We start from the raw sequence: 24,177 nt of genomic DNA, 5'->3' as shown, positions 1-24,177 counted from the left end.
CAGCAGCTCCTTCTCCCAGATGGTATAGTTGCGCTCCGAGGGATTCAATTTCCGTGAGTGATACGCGCAAGGGAAAAGGGTACCGTTGGGCGTCGCTGCCTGAAGTAACACGGCCCCAATGGCAATGTCGGAGGCGTCCGCCTCCACGACAAATGGCCGTTGCGGGTCAGGATGCTTCAAGATGGGCTCCTTCATGAAGGCGTCCTTCAGAGCTTGGAACGCCTGTTGTTCGGGGGCGTTCCACTGGAACCGAGTCTTCTTCTGCAGGAGCCGGGTGAGGGGGGCTGTCAAGGCAGCAAAGCCAGGGATGAATGTCCGATAGTAGTTGGCAAATCCAAGAAGTCGCTGAATATCCTTCACGCGACGCGGGGGTTGCCAACTCTGCAATGACTCAACTTTACTCGGTTCCATGGCGATGCCCTCAGGAGAAATGCGGTGACCCAAGAAATCAATGGTCACCTGGTAGAACTGGCACTTCTCCAACTTGGCAAACAGCCGATGATTCCGGAGGCGCTGCAGGACCTGACGGAGATGCTGATGATGCGCTTCACGCGACGGGGAGTAAATCAGGATGTCGTCCAGGTAAATCACAACAAACTGGTCCAACAGATCCCGAAAGACGTCATTCATAAAATGCTGAAACACAGCGGGGGCGTTGGTCAGGCCAAACGGCATCACCGTGTACTCGAAATGTCCATAGCGAGTACCAAACGCCGTCTTCCACTCATCACCCGGCCGAACCCTGACGAGGTTGTAAGCTCCACGCAGGTCCAGTTTCGTGAAGATCTTAGCCTCCCGGAGTCGGTCCAAGAGCTCGGGGATGAGGGGCAGCGGGTAGCGGTTACGCACCGTGATAGCGTTGAGTTTCCGGTAGTCACAGCAAAGCCGTAACTCGCCCGACTTCTTTTTGACGAAGAGCACGGGCGCAGACACTGGCGAGGACGAGGGCCGGATGAAACCACGAGCCAAGTTCTTCGTCAGGAAGTCCCGCAATGCAACCAACTCGGGCTCCGACATGGAGTACAAACGCCCCACTGGGAGAGGCGCATCAGGGACTAGGTCAATGGAGCAGTCGTAGGGCCTGTGCGGGGGTAATTGGTCCGCCTCTGACTCGCTGAACACGTCAGCAAAGTCGGACAGTTCGGGAGGCAAGGAAACCCCTGAGGAACCCTCCACCTGGCCGGCACAGATATGGCGGGTGTGGTCCACGCACTGCAAACTTGGGAAGGTGACCAAGTTCTGAGACCAATAGATCTGTGGATCATGCGCCCGGAGCCACGCCAGTCCCAAGACCACGGGGAAGTGCAGATCCGAAGTGACGTAGAACTGAATGGCCTCCACATGGGTACTGATGGCCATACACACGGGTTGCGTGGCGGCCGTGATAGGCCCGGACAGGAGCACTCGACCATCGATGGTCTCCACAAGCATGGGCGGATCCACTGGACACTGGGGAACAGCCCATTTGGCCACAAAGGCCGAATCCATAAAGTTAGTGGTAGCCCCAGAGTCAATTAAGGCATGGACTGGAATCCCCTCTGACTTGCCAGGGAGGATCAGACGTGCCTCCAAAATCAAATGCCGTGGAGGTTCACAGGCACCGTTGGAACGGCGTCGCTCGGAGTGGATGTTGTGGGTCGCCCGATCTTTCACACCGTCTAGATCGGGCTCGGGCCGTTTCCCGATAACAAAGCAGGGGACTTTCTCAGGGCAGGCTTGGTCACTGACGCCCGCTGACGCTTCTTCGGGCAAGAAGCAGCCAAATGTCCAGGGTCCCCACAGTAAAAACACAACCCCTCCGATCGTCGTCTGTCCATTTCCGTCACCGATAGACGGGACCTGGCGGCACCCAGCTCCATTGGCTCCTCCCTCTGGACCGGGGGCTCACGCACAACAGGGGCGGCAGGGGTCTGTGGGGTGGCACGGCGACTCTTACGCTGCTGCAGCCGGGCATCGATCCGCAGACAAAGATGGATCAGCCCATTCAGGTCTGAGGGAATGTCCACGCGGGCCAGCTCATCCAACATCTCCTCTGACAAGCCATCCTGAAAGGCATCCACGAGCGCAGCCTCATTCCAGGCGGAATCCTGGCTAAGCAGCCGGAAATCGCTGATATAGGCCTGTAGAGGGCGCTGACCCTGCCTCAAAGCTTTCAGGCGTCGGGTGGCCGTCTGTGCCTTAATCGGGTCCTCGTACATGAGGCGCATATGGTCACAAAACCCCCCAAAGTTATCCAACAAAGGGCTAGGCTGTGCCAACAGAGGCGTGCCCCAACGAGCTGCATCTCCCGACAGAAGGCTCAACACGAATCCCACCTTATCTCGGTCAGTGGGGAAATCAGCTGCTTTCACGCTGATATAAAGCTGGCATTGTCCCAGGAAGGCAGGAAACAGTTCTGGATTACCAGCGAATTTATCCGGCATAGCTATCTGACATTTCCTCCTGGGTGGGGGGGCAGCATGTACCTGAGCCTGCAGTTGTGCCACCTGAGTGGCCAGCAAGGTGAGTTGCTGGTTGAGCTGGACATTCTCGGCAAGAAGCTGCTCCATCGTAGTATTAAGGGGTGGGTGGCTGAAAGCAAACTGTTCTAAACCAGCCCTCTTCTCGCACCCCTAATCAAAGGAAGAGTCTGGAAAGCGTCCAAGATCAAAAGGCTTCTGCCAAGTTTTAATTACACTGTTACAAAAATACAAGAGCTTGACTTCTCAAAGAAAAAGTTGCTTTCAGCAACTAGCCCCTCCCCAAACACTTCTTTTATAGAGAGCTCAGGGCGTGGTCTCCCTGTGCCTCCTCCCGAGGAGTCCCATAGCCTTCCTTTGTTTGTCCCTGCTCGTCTGCCTCCTGCGTCGGGCGTCCTTGAACAGGGCCAGCTGTGGGTCATCATCCTCCGCACTCTCGGGCTCACACAGCTGAGAAGAGGTTCCCGGCTGAGGACTCTGCAAAGTCTCCAAATCATCATCAGCCGGTTCGTTTCCCTCCTCCCCCACATCTGAGTCCTCCGATACATCGGACCCGGCTGTCGGGCCCACAGGCTGGCCCTGAGTCACAACAATAGGTTCCTTCAAAGATACTTTTTTAGATAAAGATTAACTGCAGATTAAACATACAGTAGTTCAGTATTTTGGGGACGCGGTGGCTCAGTGGGTTAGGACACTGAGCTTGTCGATCAGAAGGTCAGCAGTTTGGCGGGTTGGATCCCGAGTGCCGTGTAGCAGAGTGAGCACCTGTTACTCGTCCCAGCTTCTGCCAACCTAGCAGTTCAAAAGCACGTAAAAATGCAAGTAGAAAAATAGGGACCACTACGGTGGGAAGGTAACAGCATTCTGTGCACCTTTGGTGTCCAGTCATGCCGGCCACATGACCACAGAGACATCCTCGGACAAGTGCTGGCTCTTCGTTTTTGAAATGGAGATGAGCACCGGCCCCTAGAGTTGGAAACGACTAGCACGCATGTGCGGGGGAACCTTTACCTTTACCTTTTAGTTCAGTATTTAGAGAAAGTCATTCACAAAGACATTATAACTGATTGCTTTATTGATAACGGTATGAATGAAAAGTACAATAGGTGCAGAATCCGGGCAAATTGAGTGCACACAAGTGAAGTATTTCAAGATACATCAATCCCCATCTCCCCACCCTCTTCCCCAACCCCTCCCCACAATATAAAACTTAAGCAGACAATAATACATACAATGAGACACAAAAAAACCCTAAAAAAACAAAACAAGTATAATTCTTCCCTTCATTTAGTGCAGAGGCAGCAAGGTCCATCACCAAAAAGACTGAGCCTTTGCAAATGAAATGGATGAAGTAAAACAGTGGGACCAGTTAGGGGAACTGTGCTCTTTCCCTCAAGTGTGCTGGCTTTGCACCAGGGGGTTAAAGAAAACAGGCCAGTTATGTGTTCCAGTAATGTTTCATTTTAAGTGGATTTTCCCCATCACGCAAGAAGAAAATAACCAACAACATTTTTTTTAATGTAAACTATAATTGCCCCTAGAATCAGTTACGTTGTTACGATGAAAGAGGTTCTTACAGGTAACTCCTAACAGACTGAGCTGGGTTCCTTTTCTCTAGAATGTCCGTGTTAAGCGTCTCAGTTACAACCCCAGCCTCATCACACTTTGATTCCTCCAGCAGAAAGCTAGAAAGACATCCTCACCTGTCCTACCCCTCAAACATTGCATCCCTTAGTACAGAGTTTACAATCTCTTCAGCCAGCTTGAACAACTTTCAACTCAGTATTTCCAAGGCACATAGGTGATTTGAATGTTCCCTTTGGTGTAGTTGCATATCTTGTGAAGAGAACACATCTTTCTCTGATAGCAATATTATTATTATTATTATATTATTATTATTGCTTAAAAATAGTCAGTCCAACTTGTTTGAACAGTTAGTCTGTTTAATAGGGCTTGTTCCAATGCAAAAGCATAGGACCAAAGCCTTACCAGAGTGCCTGTAGCTGGAAGTTCAGCAAGCAAGCAAGATGCTGTCCAACATGCAGCTTTTTCTTCTGTTCAAGCCTCCTTGCTCAAATTTAGTCACTAGGAATAAATCTGACATGCCTTTGGGGAAAAGATATTGGCAAAGCATCCTTAAAAGCTCAGCATCTGACACTAAGGTACCTAAGTACACAAAGTGATGGAAAGAAGCTATCTTGAAGTAGTCTTCTAGAACTAGCTTCCAAGATGTGGAAGTGCCAAAACTGTATGCATACAGAGTCCTCCTGCTAACTTTGAAGATATTCCCCAATTGACAAGCTCTCAGTGGTAAGTTTTAAGAGCACCCTATTCACTAATACACTATAAATCCAAAGCCAGCATGCCATTGCTTTGCAATATAAGGGTAACTCTCTTAAGAATTACCCCCCCCTCCGAAGAAAAACAGAGCCCAGATTATACAGAAATTCCCTTTTCTCTTTCATTACTATTATCCCTTGAAACAAAATCATTCTGTTCCATTCTTCTGATATATTAAATATAGGGGTGGGGGTGGGAGAATACAGTGGAAAAACATTTATACACCTGTGTGAACATTTTACGCATAAAAGCGGACTCGTTTTGTTTTTTTAAAAAACCATTTGCAAACAAAACTTTTTTAAGAATTTAAATTCTTTTGCTCCCTCCTTCCACTTACTTTTGAATTAAAGTAATTATCTTCTATTTCATACTTAAGGGAAATACTGTTGATTTTTTTTACAGGGCCGTGCCAAGGCCTCATGGCTCAAGACTGCAAGATTAAAAAAAATTCAAAATTGATAACGTGTGTAAAAAAAACCCCAAACCCTTCATTTAAAAAGGAAAAGAATACAATTCAAGTATAATCTTTAGGTTCTTTAAATGCGCATATATATATATATATATATAAATATATATAAAGCAAAGCCAGTACAGAATGAGTTAGATGTCCCTTTTTTTTCTAAGCAACTGTGTGTAGACAATAGGATTACTGGGCTCTCCCTTCATAAATCTAAGACTAAAACAGTTCTGATATTTTTATAAAACCACCAGTTTGCACATTGCTCAAATCAAGGAATGAGCTTTAGCCAACTGCATTGCCACTTTTCTACAATGCATTCAGCTTGAGGTTCTTCTTTTTCACCTCAAGAATGCGGAGACAGAATGGTTATGCCTCCCTTGCATCTTGCAGCCAAAAAGGCTACTGTTTCTACAAATGCAACTACATGCCTCCTCTTCCTCCTTCCTTGCAAGACCTTTTTGTTCCCCTTTCCGTCCCCATGACAGGAAGTACATAGTGTGGTTCTAAGTGATTCTGTTTAATGCACAAGAGGTGTCTCTCCAAGAACTTACTCTTTGGAAAAGGAGAAAAAGCAACCAAGTAGGAAGGTTTGTTAATTGAACAACCTATCCTAAAGAAGGCAAATCTAGGCATGATGTTTATCTTCTTGGAAACCCTGAAAGGTATGAATAGTTACACCTTGACTAGATACAATGGTGGCTGAGGGAGACAGAACAGAAAATGACCAAACTGCCCAAGAGGAAAGTAGCTCTTATTCTGCAGAAGCTCTAAGGTAAACACTTATAGAGTGAGTAGGTCCATGATGGATTACTTCTCCAATACATGCAAAGGCCTTTGCAGAAGGCATGCTGTAAGAGGATTTGGATAACAGAGACTGAATAAAGTATTTTTAAAAATATATACTTTCACCTAAAAAAATGAATATAGATGTATCTGTGATTCTGCCTGTGTGTGCTATTGTATGTATACATGTGAGTGGCAATTAGCTCTTATGGTCATGACCAAGCTATAGTTCAGAAGAGAAAAAAAAAAAGAACACACTTATCACACTTTCCTAAAACGAAAAGCTAAAAATTTTTTCAAGTTCAGTATATTTCGAGATCTTGTCCTTCCCACCCTGCCCTCTTGTAATTTCTGGGTTTGTTTTTCCCCTTCCAACTTACAATAGCACCATTAACAACATTTAAACATTACAATCCCTCTTCAGTTACTAGACACACACAAAATGGTCCCATTAAAAATAGTGCTTTTCTGCCAAAAAAAAAGTTATATATATAATATATATTTCATATAATTCAACTAAATCTGTGGCAAATGTGCAATGCTGACGCCTCCGCCATTAAAGTGAACTTACGTTCACCCAAACTCTTTCACTTCATCGGTGATTTTTCTAAAAGGTGCAAGTACATTTTGAACTGTGTAATTAAAAAAAAAAAAAGATAGTGGGCCTCATCATTTTGTTTCTAGCTTTAAAAAAATGTGCAACCCCCCCTCCTCAAATCTATCAATTGTGACTTATAAAACAATAAAATGGGGTAAAGGTTAGGCCAACCTTTAAAACTTCAGATTTTGTTTCCCTTTTTTTTATCTGTCAGTTGAAATAAGGAATTTGGCCTTCTTTTAATACCATGATCTTCTCTCACTCTGTCTTCATTGGTTAGTATATGGACTGAAAGGCATGTCTGTTATTACATAGTTCAAGTGCCTTAGCTGTCCCTGTTAAGTTCAAGCTGAAAATACTGGGTAGGAAAGTACAAAGCCAACCAATAGATTTAAAAAAAAATTATAAAGACAATGCCACAAAAATGTTGCTGCCACCACTGATGTCATAATCCCACTCATTTGGTGTTCCCGTGCCCCTTTTTCTGTTGTTCCTTGGTGGGAAAGGACATTTGCTCTCCCCCCCACCTCTGCCTTGGTCTGCAAGAGAGAAAAGGCTGGGGCCAGACCTTGAAAACACCTCCCATGAGACTGGGAAAAATAATAATAGTCACTTTTGCAAATAGTTCGCCACAGTTCACTTCTGGCTGCGTGACGTTTCTGAGGTGGTGTGCGCAGGCAGAGGTGTCTGTGTTGGCAGGACAACCAATGGGCGATGGTTCTTGGACTCTTCAGATTCCTGCAGTCCTTCAGTTTGCCATCGATACCTGCGGGCACGGAGGACATTGGGAACCTCTCGCTGAAGGCGCTGCGAGCTCTTCTTCTGCCAAATGTCGTATTTTGAGTACTTGGCATGGGAAGGCTTTTGGAAGATATCCTGAGAGAAACAAGGAAAGAAGTGCAAAGGAGGATCAGTTTATTGCTTGCCCTGACAAACCGAAAGGATACGGACTGTCACTGGGCTGTGATGTCACATGGCTAAGCAGACAGAGCTGAAACAGCAGAGAATGCATTCCTCTGGTGCAAAATTGACACCTGTAATGACTTTCCTTCAGATCTCCCTTTCTTTATGCCACAGGTATCCAAGAGCATCCAATAAAATTGGATAGTTTATCCACATTTCATTGTGTCGCATTTTTGAGTTGAATTAATTGCATGCACTATAGTGATTGAAAGTTGGGCACCATATATCTTGCTTAGTGACCACAATTGGAACTGGCAACTCTGTTGCTAAGTGATGCGATTGCTAAATGGAAAATCATGTGACTGTGACGGCTTATTTCCCCTTCAGTTGTGACTTGTGATTTTACTTCTGCCTTCTCTATTACTTCTGCTTGTCACAAATCAGTTGCAAAGCACACATATGGTGATTTGTGTGACTGCAGGATGTTATCTGACTGCAGGATGTTATGGCAGTTGTACATGATGTGTACTGGTTGCAAAGCACCTGAATAGTGATCAAGTGACTATAGGACTCTGCAATGGTCATAAATATAAAGATTGATTGCAAAGCTTTTTTTTTAGACTGTCATACCTTTGAACAGTTGCTAAATGGGACATTAAGTAAGTGAGAATTAGCTATATTGAAAATCTTACTCATCAGTTTTCCTTTTGGGTGTATTGGATTTAAGGTCTCCTTATGCAATCAGACTATCTGAAGAGCACCAGCTTGAGGTAGGCTGGCATATACTAAAGTGACCTCATTCTCCATGTAGGGGGTTTAGTTCAGCAAAAGCAGAATGGAGATTGGAAATAGGAGCTATCTTGGCAAAACAGGAAGAACCCTACATTTTGTCATAAAGACAGAAATAGCAGGGGAAAAGCTAAAAGTAAAAGGAACATCTCCAGGAGGGGGTCTAAAGGTCAAGATGGTAACTATGACTGTGTTATCAAAGCCTGCATATATTCACCAGGTGTGCAACGCATGTCAACAAAAGGAGGGAAGGTTTTTGTCACAGCCTCCAACTTGACTTTTCTGATTCTCCTCTGTGGACGTCTCTGAAAGGTAAGAACTTCACCAAAACAGCCTACTGAGAACTGAGCCTGCTCAGTACCCATGTAAGACTATCGTGGATGGCAACGTGGAAGACAGTATGCCTGATTAGCTGGTACTTTGTTGTAGGTCCCATTTACAAGACTGCTTAACAAAGTCTCCCATACCTATCTGATAATATCCTGGCAATGCAATTCTGCTGGTGTGCTTATTTGCAATGTATTTACACTGTGTTGCATGATGCTTTCTTTTAAATAAGTATGCATAGGATTGCTATTAACAACATGCCCAATTCACTTTGAGCATGATACTCGATATCCTGCAATATTCTGCCAAGCAAATAGGTACTTGGAACAGACTTTACAACAACTTCCATTTTGGGACAAGCAGTGGACATGTTGTACTTTACCATTCATTGTCATTCCTCCCTAGCCACCCCCATCTCTGGACTCTCTTTTAAGAAATAGTTGCTTCGGGAGAAGATGTTATCTGTACATAGATAATATGATTTTGCTATACCTGCAAAAGCAGCAAATACTGAAGATAAGGGCTCTGTAGTCCCATGGGATATTGTTTTTCTTTCAAAAATGTATCTGATTACTTAGATAGGATCTTTACCAACCTTGTTTAGTGCTGGTAAAACCCCAAGAGATGAAGAGAGGTCCCGCTCTGATTTGACAGATTTTGCGCAGTAAGTTTCCAAAAGATTCAGGTCACAACTCCGGAAGCAGCACTCCTCCACAATGCCACGATTGAGTCTTCCTCTGTTTCTACCCACAGGCCTACCTGTTGACACAAAAGTTCAATTAAAAATAAGTGATGCCACACATTTTAAGTATTGAAGATAGACGATGGAGAAATAGATCAATATGTTTTGCCTCTTTCTTTTAAAATCAGCAGCATCCCCATGGTCCATTTAGAGCTTTGTAAATTCCACATTTGATGGTAAGGTAGCAGGAGTGCAGAAATGAATCAGGCTGTTCTTGGTTTACCCAGTTTGCAACTCACCAAACCAAATGGTCCAAACATCCTTAAATTTAAGGACATTTTCAATTTCAATAGTCCAATTGCCCTATTATTTTCATCTATACCAGTCAACTAATGATGTAAATTATTTCCAACCCATAAATAAAGATGCCAGGTTGGGAAAGAATACAATTCACTTGGAGCTGGTATAGAATAAATTTTATTTCACTTGTTAGTACAAGCCTAGTTTAGAGTTTTAAAAACCCAGATAATTCCATTCTAATGGCAACTACTTCAGTTTCATGCTAATGTATTTCTCCTTTAAATGTGACAGTCCAGAAAGATCTTAACTCAGAACCATAGTTTGAAAATAGGGTTTTAATAAATTTAAGGTGAGCTAAGCTTGCTGAACTCAGTAATTTAAAAGCAAGTTTATTTGAATGCGAGTAATCAAAACAAGGCTTGGGATACATACTCCAGGAGAAAAATATATGAAATGCCAATCTGCTTTCTGTTAGTCACAGCTCTATCTTTTTATGATGAAAACAAACTCCTTTACTCATCTGTGATTTTTTTCTTGCTAAGTTATTCCCCAAGTATAAGCTGTTTGTTAGCAATTGGACAGCTTTCACTATCCACTTCAATACAGCTGGCAATTTGATGCGTGATCTTTTTCTAAAAATAACAAAACAAAAAAAAATCCTATTTTCTAAATTATATGCTACTCTCCTGAAAGAAAATGCTATTCTATTTAAAAACAGGAACAAATGTGTTTTTTCCAGAATGCTGATAAATTCCTTCATAGGCAAACTCTGAGATGTTGTTGCTAACAAAAGGTAAACTGACAAGGAAATTTTACATAGACCACCATTATGTAATATTTTTAGTAGTAGTATTATATATATGTGTGTGTGTGTGTGTGTGTGTGTGTGTGTGTGTGTGTGTAAATTACTAACAAAGAATTAAAGGAGACTGAGATGCATTTCTGACTCTTTAGTCTTCATCAGTCAGCCATACCCTTCTGAGATTCGAACCTGGGTATGGCTGACTGATGAAGACTAAAGAGTCAGAAATGCATCTCAGTCTCCTTTAATTCTTTGTTAGTAATTTACATAAATATATGAGCTGTCAGCAATCTTCATTAATATCCATTAATATCATCTCTATAATTGGAGATAGTAACTGAAACAAAGAAGAGAGTGATCATCATAACACCTTTAACACCTTAACCAGGATCTTCTGGTTCTCTCCTGATACGCACTATACTATTGATTAAATGTATTGCTGCCTTTGGGATTTGCACAAACATTGTTTTTTGCTAGTTCCTGTTGCACAATGACAACTTTTTTTTTCCTTTTGAAGAGATGTCCTCACAAGTAACCCCTAACTAGATACTGCTGAGATCAGATCTGATAATAAGTCTCATCAATGTCTAATACATAAACACTGTTATCCTCTGAGCACCATCTCAGGTGAAGGGCCAAGGATCATGTTCATCAACAAAGATAGCCACAACAAAAGACAAGACACATGGCTACTGTGACTTGACAATGATAAGAGTTCCTCTCCTCAATTTAGTTTCTTCCTTTTTCTTTCTTAGTTCCCCTTCCCAATTTAGCTTTTTCTTTCTTTCTCTCTTTTCCTAAACAGAAATTGCAAGGAGGCTAAATATTGCTGACTAAGTCTGGGGTCAAAGTTCAGATGCACTTGTGCATCCCGGAGCGTATATATGAGGGATGTACAGGGCCTCGTGTGTGCCATACTTCTGAATAACACAAAAATATTCCACAGCTTGTGCCTCCTTCATACACACTCTCCTGAGTACCACTTCCATCGGATCAATCAAGCACCAAATCAAGCGTAAGAATACTTTGGGTGTAAACAATCCTCTCTTCTCCTGACAAAGGAATGTGGGCACCAACAAGAGGGCCTTTGTCGAGTGGCTGGGCAGCAGCATCCATTGTTCCAAACCCCTCCCCCAAATAGCTTCCCTTCCACCACCACCCACCCCCTTATTTTTCCTAGTATTATTCTGAGGGATGCAGAGAAAAGAGAGAGAGAAAGGAGAGAATGTGCTTTGTCAGCGTAAGTGGCTGGAAAGAGCTAAGTTCTTATCAGCTGTTAGAAAGGAAGAAACAGGAGCCCTTGTTTACAGAAGTCAGATGCCTGGACTCTCGCTCAGCTCTCCCCCACCCTCATCTCCTCCTGATTCACACAGAGATTCAAGCTTCATTTACCTATGTCAGACTGGCTTTTTTCTCTGATTCAAAAATCCCCAAGAGCTGGAATCAGACCTCTCAAATATTGGCTACTATGCCTACCTTTAAACACTCCATCTTGAGTCCTTCACTGATACTAGTATAAGAACACTAATCACTATTATTGGATCTCCCTTAATGCCACCTTCCGCTTCTTCCTCTTCCTCTTCTGCCAGAAATGCTTAGAAAACACATTTATTGGGCATGTTGCTGATTAACTACTTCCTAAGCGGGGGTATTTTTAGCTCAACATCCCTTCTCCAGAACTACTGCCAGCCTTCCCCCACCCGCATTTGAGAATCTAAAGAGAGAACTAAAGCTTACGGGTCTGACTTCAATAGGGTGATGATGAATTGCCCCAGCTGGGGTCTTGACCTTTGGTGAGTTTGGACAGAGCTGCAGATTAAAGAGACTAAGAAGCAACTTCCCTTTAAAAGTGTTCTCAGAAGACGATTCAGACCACCTACAATATGGGAAGCAGGGAGCAGGACAACTCATGATGCCAGACATAATATGACAGGACAAGGAATTGGATGATTTGCAGAATAATTGTCCCCAATTTGATCCTTTCCAGATTTAGGGGATTACATTTCCCAGGATCCCAGCCAATGTGAGCCAAGTTCACTCTGGCTCAGAATTCTGGATGATATAATTTCAACATGCCTGGAAGGAATATCTGCTTGAAGAAGGGTGATTTAATAGAGGTGTAAATAAATTCTAATGATCAAAAAGTTTATAATTCTGCCCTGCTGATCAAATAAGCATGTATTTCCTTGATGAAAAATTAAAACACAGGGATAGTTTTAAAAAAGGATATCAGGGATATGTACATGCCAGAATATTAGATTCACATTCTGTGAGATAGGTGGCCATATAAAATGAAAGAAAGAAAAAAAGAAAGAAAGAAAGAAAGAAAGAAAGAAAGAAAGAAAGAAAGAAAGAAAGAGGAAGAAAGAAAGAAAGAGGAAGAAAGAAAGAAAGAAAGAAAGAAAGAAAGAAAGAGAAAGAAAGAAAGAAAGAAAGAAAGAAAGAAAGAAAGAAAGAAAGAAAGAAAGAAAGGGCAAGGTGACTGGCATTTTAAAAAATAATTCAGCAATTTGTGCTAACAATTAAATTACAAAGTCCCCATATGCTGCAACCATTGTCTATGGATTGAACCCATACACCAATCCACCAGGATTCTGACTAGTAATACAGTGGATCAAATTGAAAAGATTTTTAGAGATTTACACAACCCAAGTAATGAATTCTGTTTTCAAAGATTTAAAATTTTGCAAGAATTTTTCTAAGAAAGACTAATACTGTCATATATTTTCCTTCTCTACACTTTGGGGCACAGTGGTCAGAATTTTATGTGAAAATCTAAATCTTCCGAAAGCAAAGCTTCCAAATCCTGGCTAATTGCCATTCCCCAAAGCACTATTTTAGATATAGATGAAATTAGATTAGGCCTAATAATTAAGGAAGATTTTATGTACTGCTTCTCCTGATAACACCACTATGGATGGTTTCTTACTTATGAAAGGGTATTACTTAATTAAGGTGTTGTCAACAGTAGTTTTCACATGGTGTGAGTGGGACTTTCAGTGCAATCTTATTCATGACTACCCTGCAGCATGTCTGAATGAAGTTAAGGGTGTTGGTTGGCCAGTAAGTAGATAAAGGATTGCAGTGTGTGTACTTAATTCTGGCTGTAAGCAATTCAAATTCTACAAGAGGAATATAGAACTATTTTCATTTTGTGATTGTTTGATCATGCAGATGTAGAATACAAGATTTTGAACCAAGCAATCTGATATTATTCAGGTACAGAAGAAGTCTTAGACCACATTTAGCTTTTCTTATCACTGGCCATTCTGGCTGGGATTCATAGGAACTGGAGCTTAATCACATCTGCCAGGTTACATGGATTTTCAGCTCAGCTCAGCCCTAGCCACCCACCAGCAATACACAAAAGGTAGCATATATAGCATATATAGCTAAGGTGAGGCCTCCGGAGATGCTGCTTCATATATAACTTTCCAAAACACCGTGTATTGCTATATATGGATATATAGTGGCACTTTTCCAAGCTGAACTCATTTCACTTTGCCCCACCCCACCCCCTATACTTACTGAAATAAAAGCCTCTGTCCCCACAGACAAACTGCAGTGTATCCACCAGCTCTCCACCACAAAGAGTTTCAGCAGGACTGTATGCAGAGACGGAATCAATCGTATATGCCAGGAAGGTGAGCATAAGCAGCAATATCCGCCGGGAGATGCACATCTTCTGTAGGTGAAAGAGAAAAATCCATCATGTTAAAAGCTGCTCCTTTAAGTGACCTCTAAACTAACAGGGTTTGTCACACCAGTCATAGCAAGCCAGACATGGATCAAGTACACAAAACACAGTGCTTGGACAAGAGGCTTAAAAATTATAGAAATCTGTAAACATAAAGAATTTTTTTCTTCCAAATGTATGTTCTGAATATTACACACACTAAAAAAGCAGGTAGAACACGGTTTCTCCCTGCAGCTTCTCTCTGCTTTTGCTTCAATTAGTAGAAATCAAAATACTAAGCCGGTTTCATTATTTTCTGTTTTAGAGGTTCAAATCCAGATGTAGGTCAGCAAAGATGGAAACAGCTTCCTGCATTTCTATGGAAGATGAGGTGATGATGAAAGCAAAATTATAAACCTCTCATTTCTCTCTGAGCCCAAAGTCATCAGTTGGAGTCTGTGTGAAAAGAAGTTTCTCTACCCCGATGACAAATGTCAGCAATTCTGTTGTGATTAATTTTTAGTTTCAAAACCTAACTACAATAATTCAAAGCACTATATTTTGTTAAAACCTATAAATTAAACGGGCAGATATAATTCTAGAAAAGACCTGCCACATGTGAAAGAATAAGGAAGATTTACTCTGCATTTTACAAGAATGTTGCATCACTATACAAAATGAAAATTGGCAAATCTGCTAATTGCCGAACTGCTATGGCTCTGTATCTAGACAGTTTTTCTGGACAGCTTTAAAACAGATCAGCATTACTGTTTTAAAAGAAAACATACCAGCTCTCTAACTACTACATCAGAACCACATCAAGCAGATGGGATGACCTTTCATTGAGTTGGAAAAAATCCCACAGTGATCTAGTTCAATCTATTCCTGGCTTAGTCTCAAGCTTTCTAACGTGACCCTTGGCAGAGTTTAAGGCCAGCTTTCTATCCATTAATCCATTCTATCTATCATGGAATATGAGCTTTCCAGTAACTTATGGTATGTTAAGTCTTTGGTGCTGTGTGTGTGTACGTGTGTGTGTCTATGTGTGTGTTAATATTGATTCATATAGATTCAATTTATTTTCTTTCATTGGCTTAGAACCAAATGATCTACCTATGTCGCTTTTCTAAGAAGCTTACTGCATTGCTAAATAGAGGATGTTCGGGAGAAAGAAAGAAAGAAAGAAAGAAAGAAAGAAAGAAAGAAAGAAAGAAAGAAAGAAAGAAAGAATTCTTTCTAGAAAGAAAGAAAGAAAGAAAGAAAGAAAGAAAGAAAGAAAGAAAGAAAGAAAGAAAGAAAGAAAGGGCAAACTCTCCCCATAGAGCAAAATTCAATGGTACAATAAATACATCCATCTCTTAATGGATGTAGTATTCAAACACTAATATTCAAACACATCTCAGCATCCATCTCCTCTTGCTTTTTCAAGGGCTAACGGTGACATGTCAGCAGCCCAATCCTGTATGTGCAGGTAAAGGCTAATGCTATCAGAGGAAATGCTAATTAGATACACAACTTCCAAGTATTGTCTTGTGTTTTCTGATTCATCCAGCAAACAGGTTCCATGTCTACCAGATATGTCCAAATAATCCAGTAAACTAGTAGTAATCAGTGATGCTCCTTAGCAATTAACAAATGCTGTGAAAATGTGACCAACATGACTGATCAGCTGCCTAAGATCATTTAATAAGATCATTTGCATATGATCACATAGGCATGTAAGTATTTAGACTGCTAAATAATGCAACATGTGCTGGTTAAAATTTATGGTCAATCAGGAAGCCCATCCCCTATTAACTTTTGCCTCCTGGCAAGACTCAAAAGTTAGTTTAACCATTTTGTCATCGACCCTGTCCCTGCTGATTTCTCATAAAAGATTGCTTAATTTTTTATATATTTGGCAAAATATATGCGTGTATGTCTACACACACACAAACTTCATTTTTCCAGGAGGACTCAAATCTGGGAAATCTATCTCTGTGTCAAAAGTTGATAGTTACTAGCCACCTCCCCTTGTGAGATCTATTACTCCATCTCTCTTCTCACCTGCCTATAGGGTTTATTCAAACAAGAGGTGATGTGGCACATATTTGTCTGCCAAAAATATACAATGCCCCATTATAGCAGAATGTTGGCACTGCTCTTGAAAGATAATCCCATAGACCTTTTTCTAACTTGTGAAATGAAAGTGATCAATGAGGAAAGAGGTGGCTTCAAATGAAAGCTCTTCACTGCCATTACCCCAGTCCTCACAACCAATTCTATTTTTCTTGAGCTCCTTTTTTTCTTTGAAGATGAAGCCTACGTATTTTTAAAAAGATAGCCAGAAAGTGCAGCCACAGCTAATCCCAACCCACTCTTATGCTGTAATTGTCCACCCAAACTTTGGATCAGAAGTTATATAGTTTTAGGACACTATTGTCAGCAATGGGAATTAGACATTCTTCCAGTTCTATGTTAGAATCTGTTCTCATTTTTTTTTCTTTTTAAAAATGTTGACCTGTAGTTAGCACATATAAATCTTTTTTTCTGCTAGTTGATAAAATCAATTATTAAAATTTACTTATTTATAACAGTTTTGATATATGGCTACTCTTTACAGACACTGTGTAATACAAAGCTGCCTCCCCTTAAATGAAATAATAAGGTACAAACTATTTCAATTGACATCTACAAGTAAATTGATATAACAGTTCTGAAGCATAGTGGATATCCAGCCCCCAATGGATGCCTCTGGAACCCAATGCACACTGTACTTTTTATTCTGTGAGCTCTCCTCCCACTTAAAAATGCTACTCCTTACCTTGAGTCTGCCCCCCCCCCAAATTATCATCAGAGGTCAATGTAATATGGTAGGAAACAAGGCCAAAAGGAGAGCTTTTTAATGGCTTAGTGCTGAATTCCTTTTTTTCCCTCCCCCAGATGAATGTTCTGCAAACAAACAACCATCCTGGCATCTTTACTCCACTGAAGACAAGACAATGCAGTCATAGAGATAAGAGAGGCTTAGTAGGAAGTTTAGCAGTCAATGCTGCAATGGAGCCTGTTTGTAGTCAGCTCATAATATACCACAGAAGTGAGACAGTTGTCTTAATGTGATGGCCTTCAAATATTTTGCTAAAGAAGTTGTTATTACATGGTCCCATCAGGATACTGATTTAGAAAATCAAATCCAAGTCCATATTTTACTTCCAGCATGTGCTGTTCTGGCACTTTGGAAAACTAAGGAGTTACTGCAAGATGTAACTAAACCTAGACAGGTTATCTTCCATGTACATGCAAGATCAGCATGACAGATAGGGCTGCTTTTTAGGAAATCGAACAGACGCCTTAACCTTAACCTTCAGAAAACAAGTGCATAACCTTTGGGAATTTCTCTCACTCTGAGGAAGTCGATGGGTTGGAACATCAATTGGTCTATTCTTGGTCTACACATGATCTCTTCATATTAATGTGTTTAAGCCATTCAGTTAATAGAAAATGAGCAGGGGGGATCTAGCTGCCTCATGAGAATGTAGATATGTAACATACATTTTAAATTGTTGGGGTTTAAACAGTTACATTTTAGTTTAGTTTAGTTTAGTTTTATTTAATTTATATACCGCCCTTCTCCCTAGGGACTCAGGGCGGTTCACAGCCACCAAAGGTTGATATACACAGACATGCACATCTTCAGGCACCTCCAGAGGAACCAGAATTAACAGTTTTCCCAGTGATATTAAATTCTTGCACATTTGAAAAACAAGCACAGATATAAGTGGTTCCAGGTCATAACTCATAAAAATGTGCAAATTGGGACAATTCCCATGCACAGAGAAAAATTAAAAGCAGGGGTTAAATCAGCAGGTAGATGCTTTCTCCATGTGCATTTGTCCAGCTAATTTCTGATGGTAATCTCCTGAAGAGAGTTTCCCAACCCTACTGGGAGAAAAATGGAAGCGAAGAATGAGTTTTATGTGACAGACCGTGGATGAAATATTCTGAATCACTGTTTACCTCCTCTACCCTGAAAGTTATGTGTCCTTCCGCTCAGCTTTTTATAGAACTATTGGCTAAGAATTCACAGCACACTATCTTCTGCACATACACATGGAATAGGCAGCAACATGTTTTAGTGTGGTGTTCTCCTGTTCCAACTTTCCAATTATGTTGTTTCATTCCCCTCCCCTGCAGTCTTCTCTTCTCACCTCCCCACAAGCTCAGAAATTCAATCATCAGCCAGTATTCTGTCCACAATATTTTAAAAGCCAACTTGGTCTAGTGGGGTTAAGGTACTAGGCTAAAAACCAGAAGACTGGGGGGGGGGTCCCACTTTAGGCACAAAGCCAATTGGGTGACTTCGGGCCAGTGCCTCCCTTACTCTAGGAAGGAGGCAGTGGTCAACCACTTCTGAAAACGTTGCCCCAAAAACTGTAGGGACTTGTCTGGGCAGTCTTTCCAAGCTCATTGAAACTTCATGAGGTTAAAATTTGCAGTATAAGCACACTCTCAAAAAGCAGAAGACCAATCAGGAGAAGCTGATTTATGATTGCTGCTGTAGTGTCTATTGTGAAACAGGCCTGAATCTTCTAAAAGGGAAAACTTTTTTCCCCTCATGCAAATACATGTAGATGTAAACCAATCAAACGGAGCAATTTCTAACTCATATATTAATGAGCTCACATTTCTCCAATTAAGGAGCAGCTATGCTAAATGTTTGGTGGATTTATTTCAGCTGAGCTAGGTAAGTGCTCTCTAAGCCTACCACAAAGAGATTTAAGTAGGTCCTGCCCCTAAATTGTAGGACAGTGTTCACCTAGCAGGTGTCATGCTAGTAGTGAATTCTGGTCTGTGCTGCCCAAACGCATCAAGGAGTTCCAGATTGAGGAAATCTGATGTAGGAGCTGATCTATTTAGTTTATCTTTCAGGTAGGGTGGGCTGCAACCATGCATGTAGGTGAGTTCTTCAAGACTATTCAAAATCCCAACCATAAATAAATGTGTTCATAATTGGAGTGCATAAATGAAAAGGCAGTATGCAAAAGGACTTTTCCTAGCTCTCTTACCTCGCACACACACATACACAAGCAAGCCAGACCACCCTGTAGAAAGACTGCAAAAGATCCATTTTTGCTCTTGAGTGCCATTGCTTTGCTTTCACACTCATTTTCTAAATTTTCCAGACAGCCAAGACACTTAAATGAAAGGACATTCTTTCTCTTGCCCTTTGTCCTGGTAACAAATACAGTCTACGTTCACTCAATTCCCTTAACCACTCCAAAAGGACATTGGTATCAGTTAAGCCTTTACAGTGGGGAAAAGCAAGGATTGAAGGAAGGGCACAAGGGAGAGTTGGTCCTGTTTACTCATTCCATCAGAGTATAAGAAACTGCTTGAACTTTGAGGATCTCCTCCAGGAGGTCTTTTAAAGAAAGAAGTAAGACTGTATTCAGGTTGTTGTTGTTTTTTTAAAAAAAAGATAATAAAACAAATTCGCTTCACTTTTGAAAAAAACATCTGGCAAAAGAGGAAAAAAGGAAATCTAAATGTCTTCAGCCAGCTGAACCGATCAGTTTTAATCTCCCAAATTCACAGCTTGTTCTCTTGTCTTCTGCATTTGTTTCCAAGCCCTGAAGTAACTCAAAAGCTACGGGACAACAATATTACATCACTCAGTTACAGGGAGAATTAAGGTGACTGAAGTGGGCACAGACTTCATCCAAAACCACATTTGTGTTTGTTGCATTTCCTGCTAATATGGAGCATATTCTTCCAGCTTCGTTTAACAAAACAGTCCCTTGGCTATCTCTGCTTGTTTAAAAGCATCTTATTTCAGGACCTCCTCCTTTCCTGTACACAGCTAATGAAGTAGGCACTTGCTTTGAAATGACCTTGCTGGGATAAACGAGCTAGTCTAAGCTGCCATTATGAATTTTAACAGGAGAGTAGCGTGCAGCGGGCAATGCCCTTGCTGCAGCGAACCCCCTCCCAAATGGGCTCAGAAAGAAGAAAAAGAAAAAGAAAAAACCTTTTAAACCATCCAGGACCCGTGTGCATTTAGCTGCATAATACAAGAATACCAAAGGTTTTCACTTGATTTCCCTGGGTTGCTGCTGATCGAGATCACTCCAGGAGGAGAGAAAGACAACTCTTATATTGAATGACCTTGTCTACAGAGACTGCACAGGTAAACAGTTTTCCTCTTGAAAGGCAAATTAGCGGGAAAGCACCGCTTGATTGCCAGAAGCAAAGGCTTTAGCTGCACAGTTTTCCATAAAGGCTCCAACAACAACAAGGGGAGTCCCTTTTCACTGCTTCCCCTTTGCATGGCAACCCGCTCAGCTCTTTCTCCGCTCTGCAACTTTTTGTGCCAGAGCAGAAGGGGGGGGGGGGGGAGAGAGAAACACATCCTCAAGTAAGCAACTATCCCTGTTTTCCACAGAAGCTAGTAGTTTGCAAAGCACGGTATTATAAACAGTTACATGCTATATAGCTCAGAAGCATCAGCTGGGAGGCTTAAAGTGTCATTCTCAGGTCCCAAGCATCTTTACATGCTACCCTGTTAAACTTTGTGTTTAACTGTCTTGTCTTTTTGTTTGTTTGTTTTAAATTGAGCCTTAGAAACTGTGTTCATCTATGACTGGCTGGTTCAGACACAGTGAAAGCTGTAGAAAACCACAGCTTCCTTCTGCGCTCCCAATCCCTATGGCTCTGCCCAGTGCTAAAACTTTTTTAAGCTTCTCCAAACAATTCCTCTTCTAGAGAAAAGAACACCGGAAAACCGGAGAACTATAATAGTAATAACAGTTATCCCAATAAGGCCACACGAAGTGGGAGACCCTCTGCCAGACCTTTCTTCTCACTCAGTTCTTGGCTTATTGTCCCTGCTTTGATCCGTTTTCACTCCTCATTGATCTAACCCGCGATAGCGTTTCTAAACCTAAGAGCCAGCAGGGCTGAAGAAGAACGACGTTGTTCTTGCAACAACGCAGCAATCTTCAGAAGCTTTCTCCTCTAAGCAGCTTCAGGAAAGCAGAGAAAAGTGATGCAAAATATATAAAGGTAACATTCAGAACATGACCTTGCTTGTCCTTAAACGGGCAGGCAAACCAAGCAAGTCTCCAAATCGCGCACCGGACATTTACCGAATTCACCTACAGTCCTTTCGCCGTTCAGCCCCTAGCGGTAAGAACAAAGCACACCTTTTGGATTTCCTGCTCCAGACTTCCCACCGCGGCACATGTCACAAGAGCTACCTACCGGCTATTTAGGATATGCCGTACTTTCGGCAGTCAAAAGTAACCCTGGGCTAGCTAGAATGTGGTTTATTAGCTTCGCTTGAAAGGCAACTCAAGGCGGGAAAAGGCGCCCACAACTTCTGCCCACCGCTTCCTCTTCTAAACATTCAGGGACCGAAAGTCGTCTTCAATATCCCTTTACGGATCAGACCGTCTACAATGCATCTCATTCATCGGGGCTTTTTTTTTTTATCATCGATTGTTTTCCCCTACACACACACACCACACACACACCACACACACCCATTTCTTCTCTCTGGGTAGGAACTTTCAACCTCTTGGCTAGAAAGGAGTTTTGCTACATAAGCCGGGAGCGTGTCCATCTCTCCCTCCGCCCGCTCGCCTAACCTGTACTGTAAAAAGCAGAAAAGCGCCACAATCATCGTAAAACTAAAAAAAAAAAACCTAAAAAACCACCCCAGAGCATTCTGACCAAACCCTCGGGGTCCCTCTAGTGTCAACTTGTCTGCATCGCAGAACGAAGAACTCAAAAAAAAAAAAGTTTTTTCTCTCCCCCCCCACCTTGCCCACTTTGCCCCACAAAGGGGCAAGAAAATAACTATCGTAAAAATAATAATAATAATGATAATAATAAAAAACAACAATAATAAAATCAAAGCGAGGAGCTGGTTGAAGAAGCCGGCGCTCCGTTTGCCGACCGCTTCTGCAGCGATCCTGTTCGGCAAAGAATTTCGCACAGACTTTACCGGGAGAAGTGGGGGGGGGGGGAAACAGAGGAGGGAGTGACAAAAGGTGTGCAAAAAAAAAAAAAGCAAAACAAAACAACCCCGGCTTGTTGGTTTCCCCCCCCCCCGTCCCGGAGACAGAGTGCTGAAAGTAGGGGAGCCCTTTCGGGGGGGGGGGGAAACGGGAGGGGAGGGAAGAGAGAAGGAAAGAAAAAAGTCTCTTAGGAGGCAAGTGAAGGATTTTTGTCGCTGTTGTTTTTTTTTTAAAGCAGAGCTCAAAAGGAGAGCCAGACTTTTTTTTTTCTTTTCCTCTTTCGCTCTTCTCTCTCCGGCCCGAACGGAGTTAACAGCTTTGTTGCGTTTTTACAGGCGGCGTCCTGCCTTGAACTCACGCACGCAAAGCCGAAAGGGAGCCAGTCCCGCAGCGCGACCTAAGCGCCCGGACCCCCCGCTCTGGGAGAGCCGTTCTGATGCTGCCGCCAGCGCCGCCGCCAAAAGCCGCTTGAACGCACCACCCAGCTCCCTCACTTCGCCTCCTCTCAGAGAGAGAGAGAGAGAGAGAGAGAGAGAGAGAGAGAGAGAGAGAGAGAGAGAGAGAGAGAGAGAGAGAGAGAGAGAGAGAGAGAGAGAGAGAGAGAGAGAGAGAGAGAGAGAGAGACCCAAGAGGGCTTGTTTTTCTCCCTTACCTTTGAACTGCCAAGGCTGTTTTCAACTTCTGGCGTTGAGTTTTGGAGCAAGCCTGGGTTGCTGCTGCAGCGTTCATCCTCTGCTCTTGACATGGTGGTGGTGACTCTGGCTTGGCTGATTTTTCTGGTTCTATTTGGTGTTAGTGAGTCTCCCTTATCTTTTTTTTTTCTGAGTGTGTGCGTGCGTGCGTAGGTAGCCGGATAGTTTACTTTGCTGTCTCTTGCTTGAATCTCGTTTCCAGAGGCAGGGCTGGCTGGTGGGTTCAGCTCTGCTAGTAGCGGCTATACTTTCAATGAACTGCTCCACTGAGAAGACAGACCGATGCGCTCACTGCCCCTTCTTTTATACGCCCATCCAATGGGCATGCTCAAACTTACAGGCTTCAAGGTAAGTCAGCCAATAAAATTGCAGAGGTTATCTAACCCTCTCTGTCTCTCTTCCTCCCCCCCCTTTAACCTCCTCCCATTTTACCCTCTCTTGAGATTTCTCATTTGAATCAAAAAACGAAAAAATCAATAGCATGCTTTTGGGCTATTGCCTCTTCTCAAAATTACCTCTCCCCCCCCATATATGCACAAAGAAAGGAAGGGAAAATGAGGAAGATGGATCCCCCCCCTGGTTTATATATCTATATATCTATATCTATCTACACACACACACACACACACAGTTTAATATACATTCTTCATTAAAATAAATCCCACCACTTTATTTATTGGGATTAGAAAATACCACAATCTTCAGGCAACCAAACGTTTAGTGGATACTTGCCTTTGCTCTCACGGATTGAATGAATCCTGTGATTAATGTCATCAAAGCTCAGGTCAAGGAGACCTGGAGAGGTCCTGCCTGAGTTTCTCCAGTCCCGTTTTTTTTTTTTTTTGCTTCCCTATCAGTGAAGACAGAAGGTAGATAGAAAGGGAAATTAACTAGGCTATAATTTCACTGAGTATTTGCAAATTGAGTGAACTGAACTGGATGCCACTAGAATGAAAGCTGCACCATCATCCTACTCTGGAACAGGCTGATGTGTGCAGCTAGGAGAGCAAATGCAGTGTGTTCAGGGGAGCTACCTTTATAACACACCTCTGAATTGCTAATTGAGGGCAAGTTCATTGGGGATAGGTCCCTGCTTTCCAAATCTACAGTACTCGAAGTACACAGTTAATGAAAAGTTACAGGGTGGCTACCGTTCACCAGACTCCATTCTTTCTGTGAGAGTCTTAAACAAGGCATCGTGTAGAGATGGGGAATCTGTGAATCTCCAGATGCTACTGAATTACAACTCTCAGTGACCCATCCTATGTGCCCAACAGTGAGTGAGGTGGGGAGCTGTATGTGGGAAGTCACAAATTTTCCATTCCCAGGTTAAAAGAAGTGACCTGAATAAATATTTATTTAAAGCAAG

At 42.3% G+C, this 24,177-nt stretch overlaps 1 protein-coding gene across 1 annotated transcript; it reads right to left on the bottom strand.

The window, feature by feature from the left end:
* Nucleotides 1-3,660: 3,660 nt before the first annotated feature.
* IGF2 (insulin like growth factor 2) lies at nt 3,661-23,078 on the bottom strand. The gene is made up of 4 exons (XM_083349607.1): nt 22,769-23,078; nt 13,972-14,128; nt 9,255-9,418; nt 3,661-7,516 (listed from the first exon to the last, which is right to left on the bottom strand). The coding sequence occupies exons 1-4, from the start codon at nt 22,859-22,861 to the stop codon at nt 7,277-7,279; spliced, it is 654 nt and encodes a 217-aa protein (XP_083205733.1). The 5' UTR covers nt 22,862-23,078; the 3' UTR covers nt 3,661-7,276.
* Nucleotides 23,079-24,177: the final 1,099 nt, after the last annotated feature.

The sequence above is a fragment of the Vipera ursinii genome (assembly GCF_947247035.1).
Source record: "Vipera ursinii genome assembly, chromosome: 1".
NCBI lineage: Eukaryota > Metazoa > Chordata > Lepidosauria > Squamata > Viperidae > Vipera > Vipera ursinii.
Note: the sequence above shows the minus strand (reverse complement) of the source record. Positions and strands in the feature narration are given on the sequence as shown.

Excerpts from the sequence above, each read along its gene's own strand:
- IGF2 (XM_083349607.1), bottom strand. The coding sequence starts at position 22,861 with ATGTCAAGAGCAGAGGATGAACGCTGCAGCAGCAACCCAGGCTTGCTC. Across the intron at positions 9,419-13,971 it reads GGACAGAGGCTTTTATTTCA|GTAGGCCTGTGGGTAGAAAC; the intron begins GTAAGTATAGGG and ends TTGTGTCAACAG. Across the intron at positions 7,517-9,254 it reads TTTTACCAGCACTAAACAAG|GATATCTTCCAAAAGCCTTC; the intron begins GTTGGTAAAGAT and ends TGTTTCTCTCAG.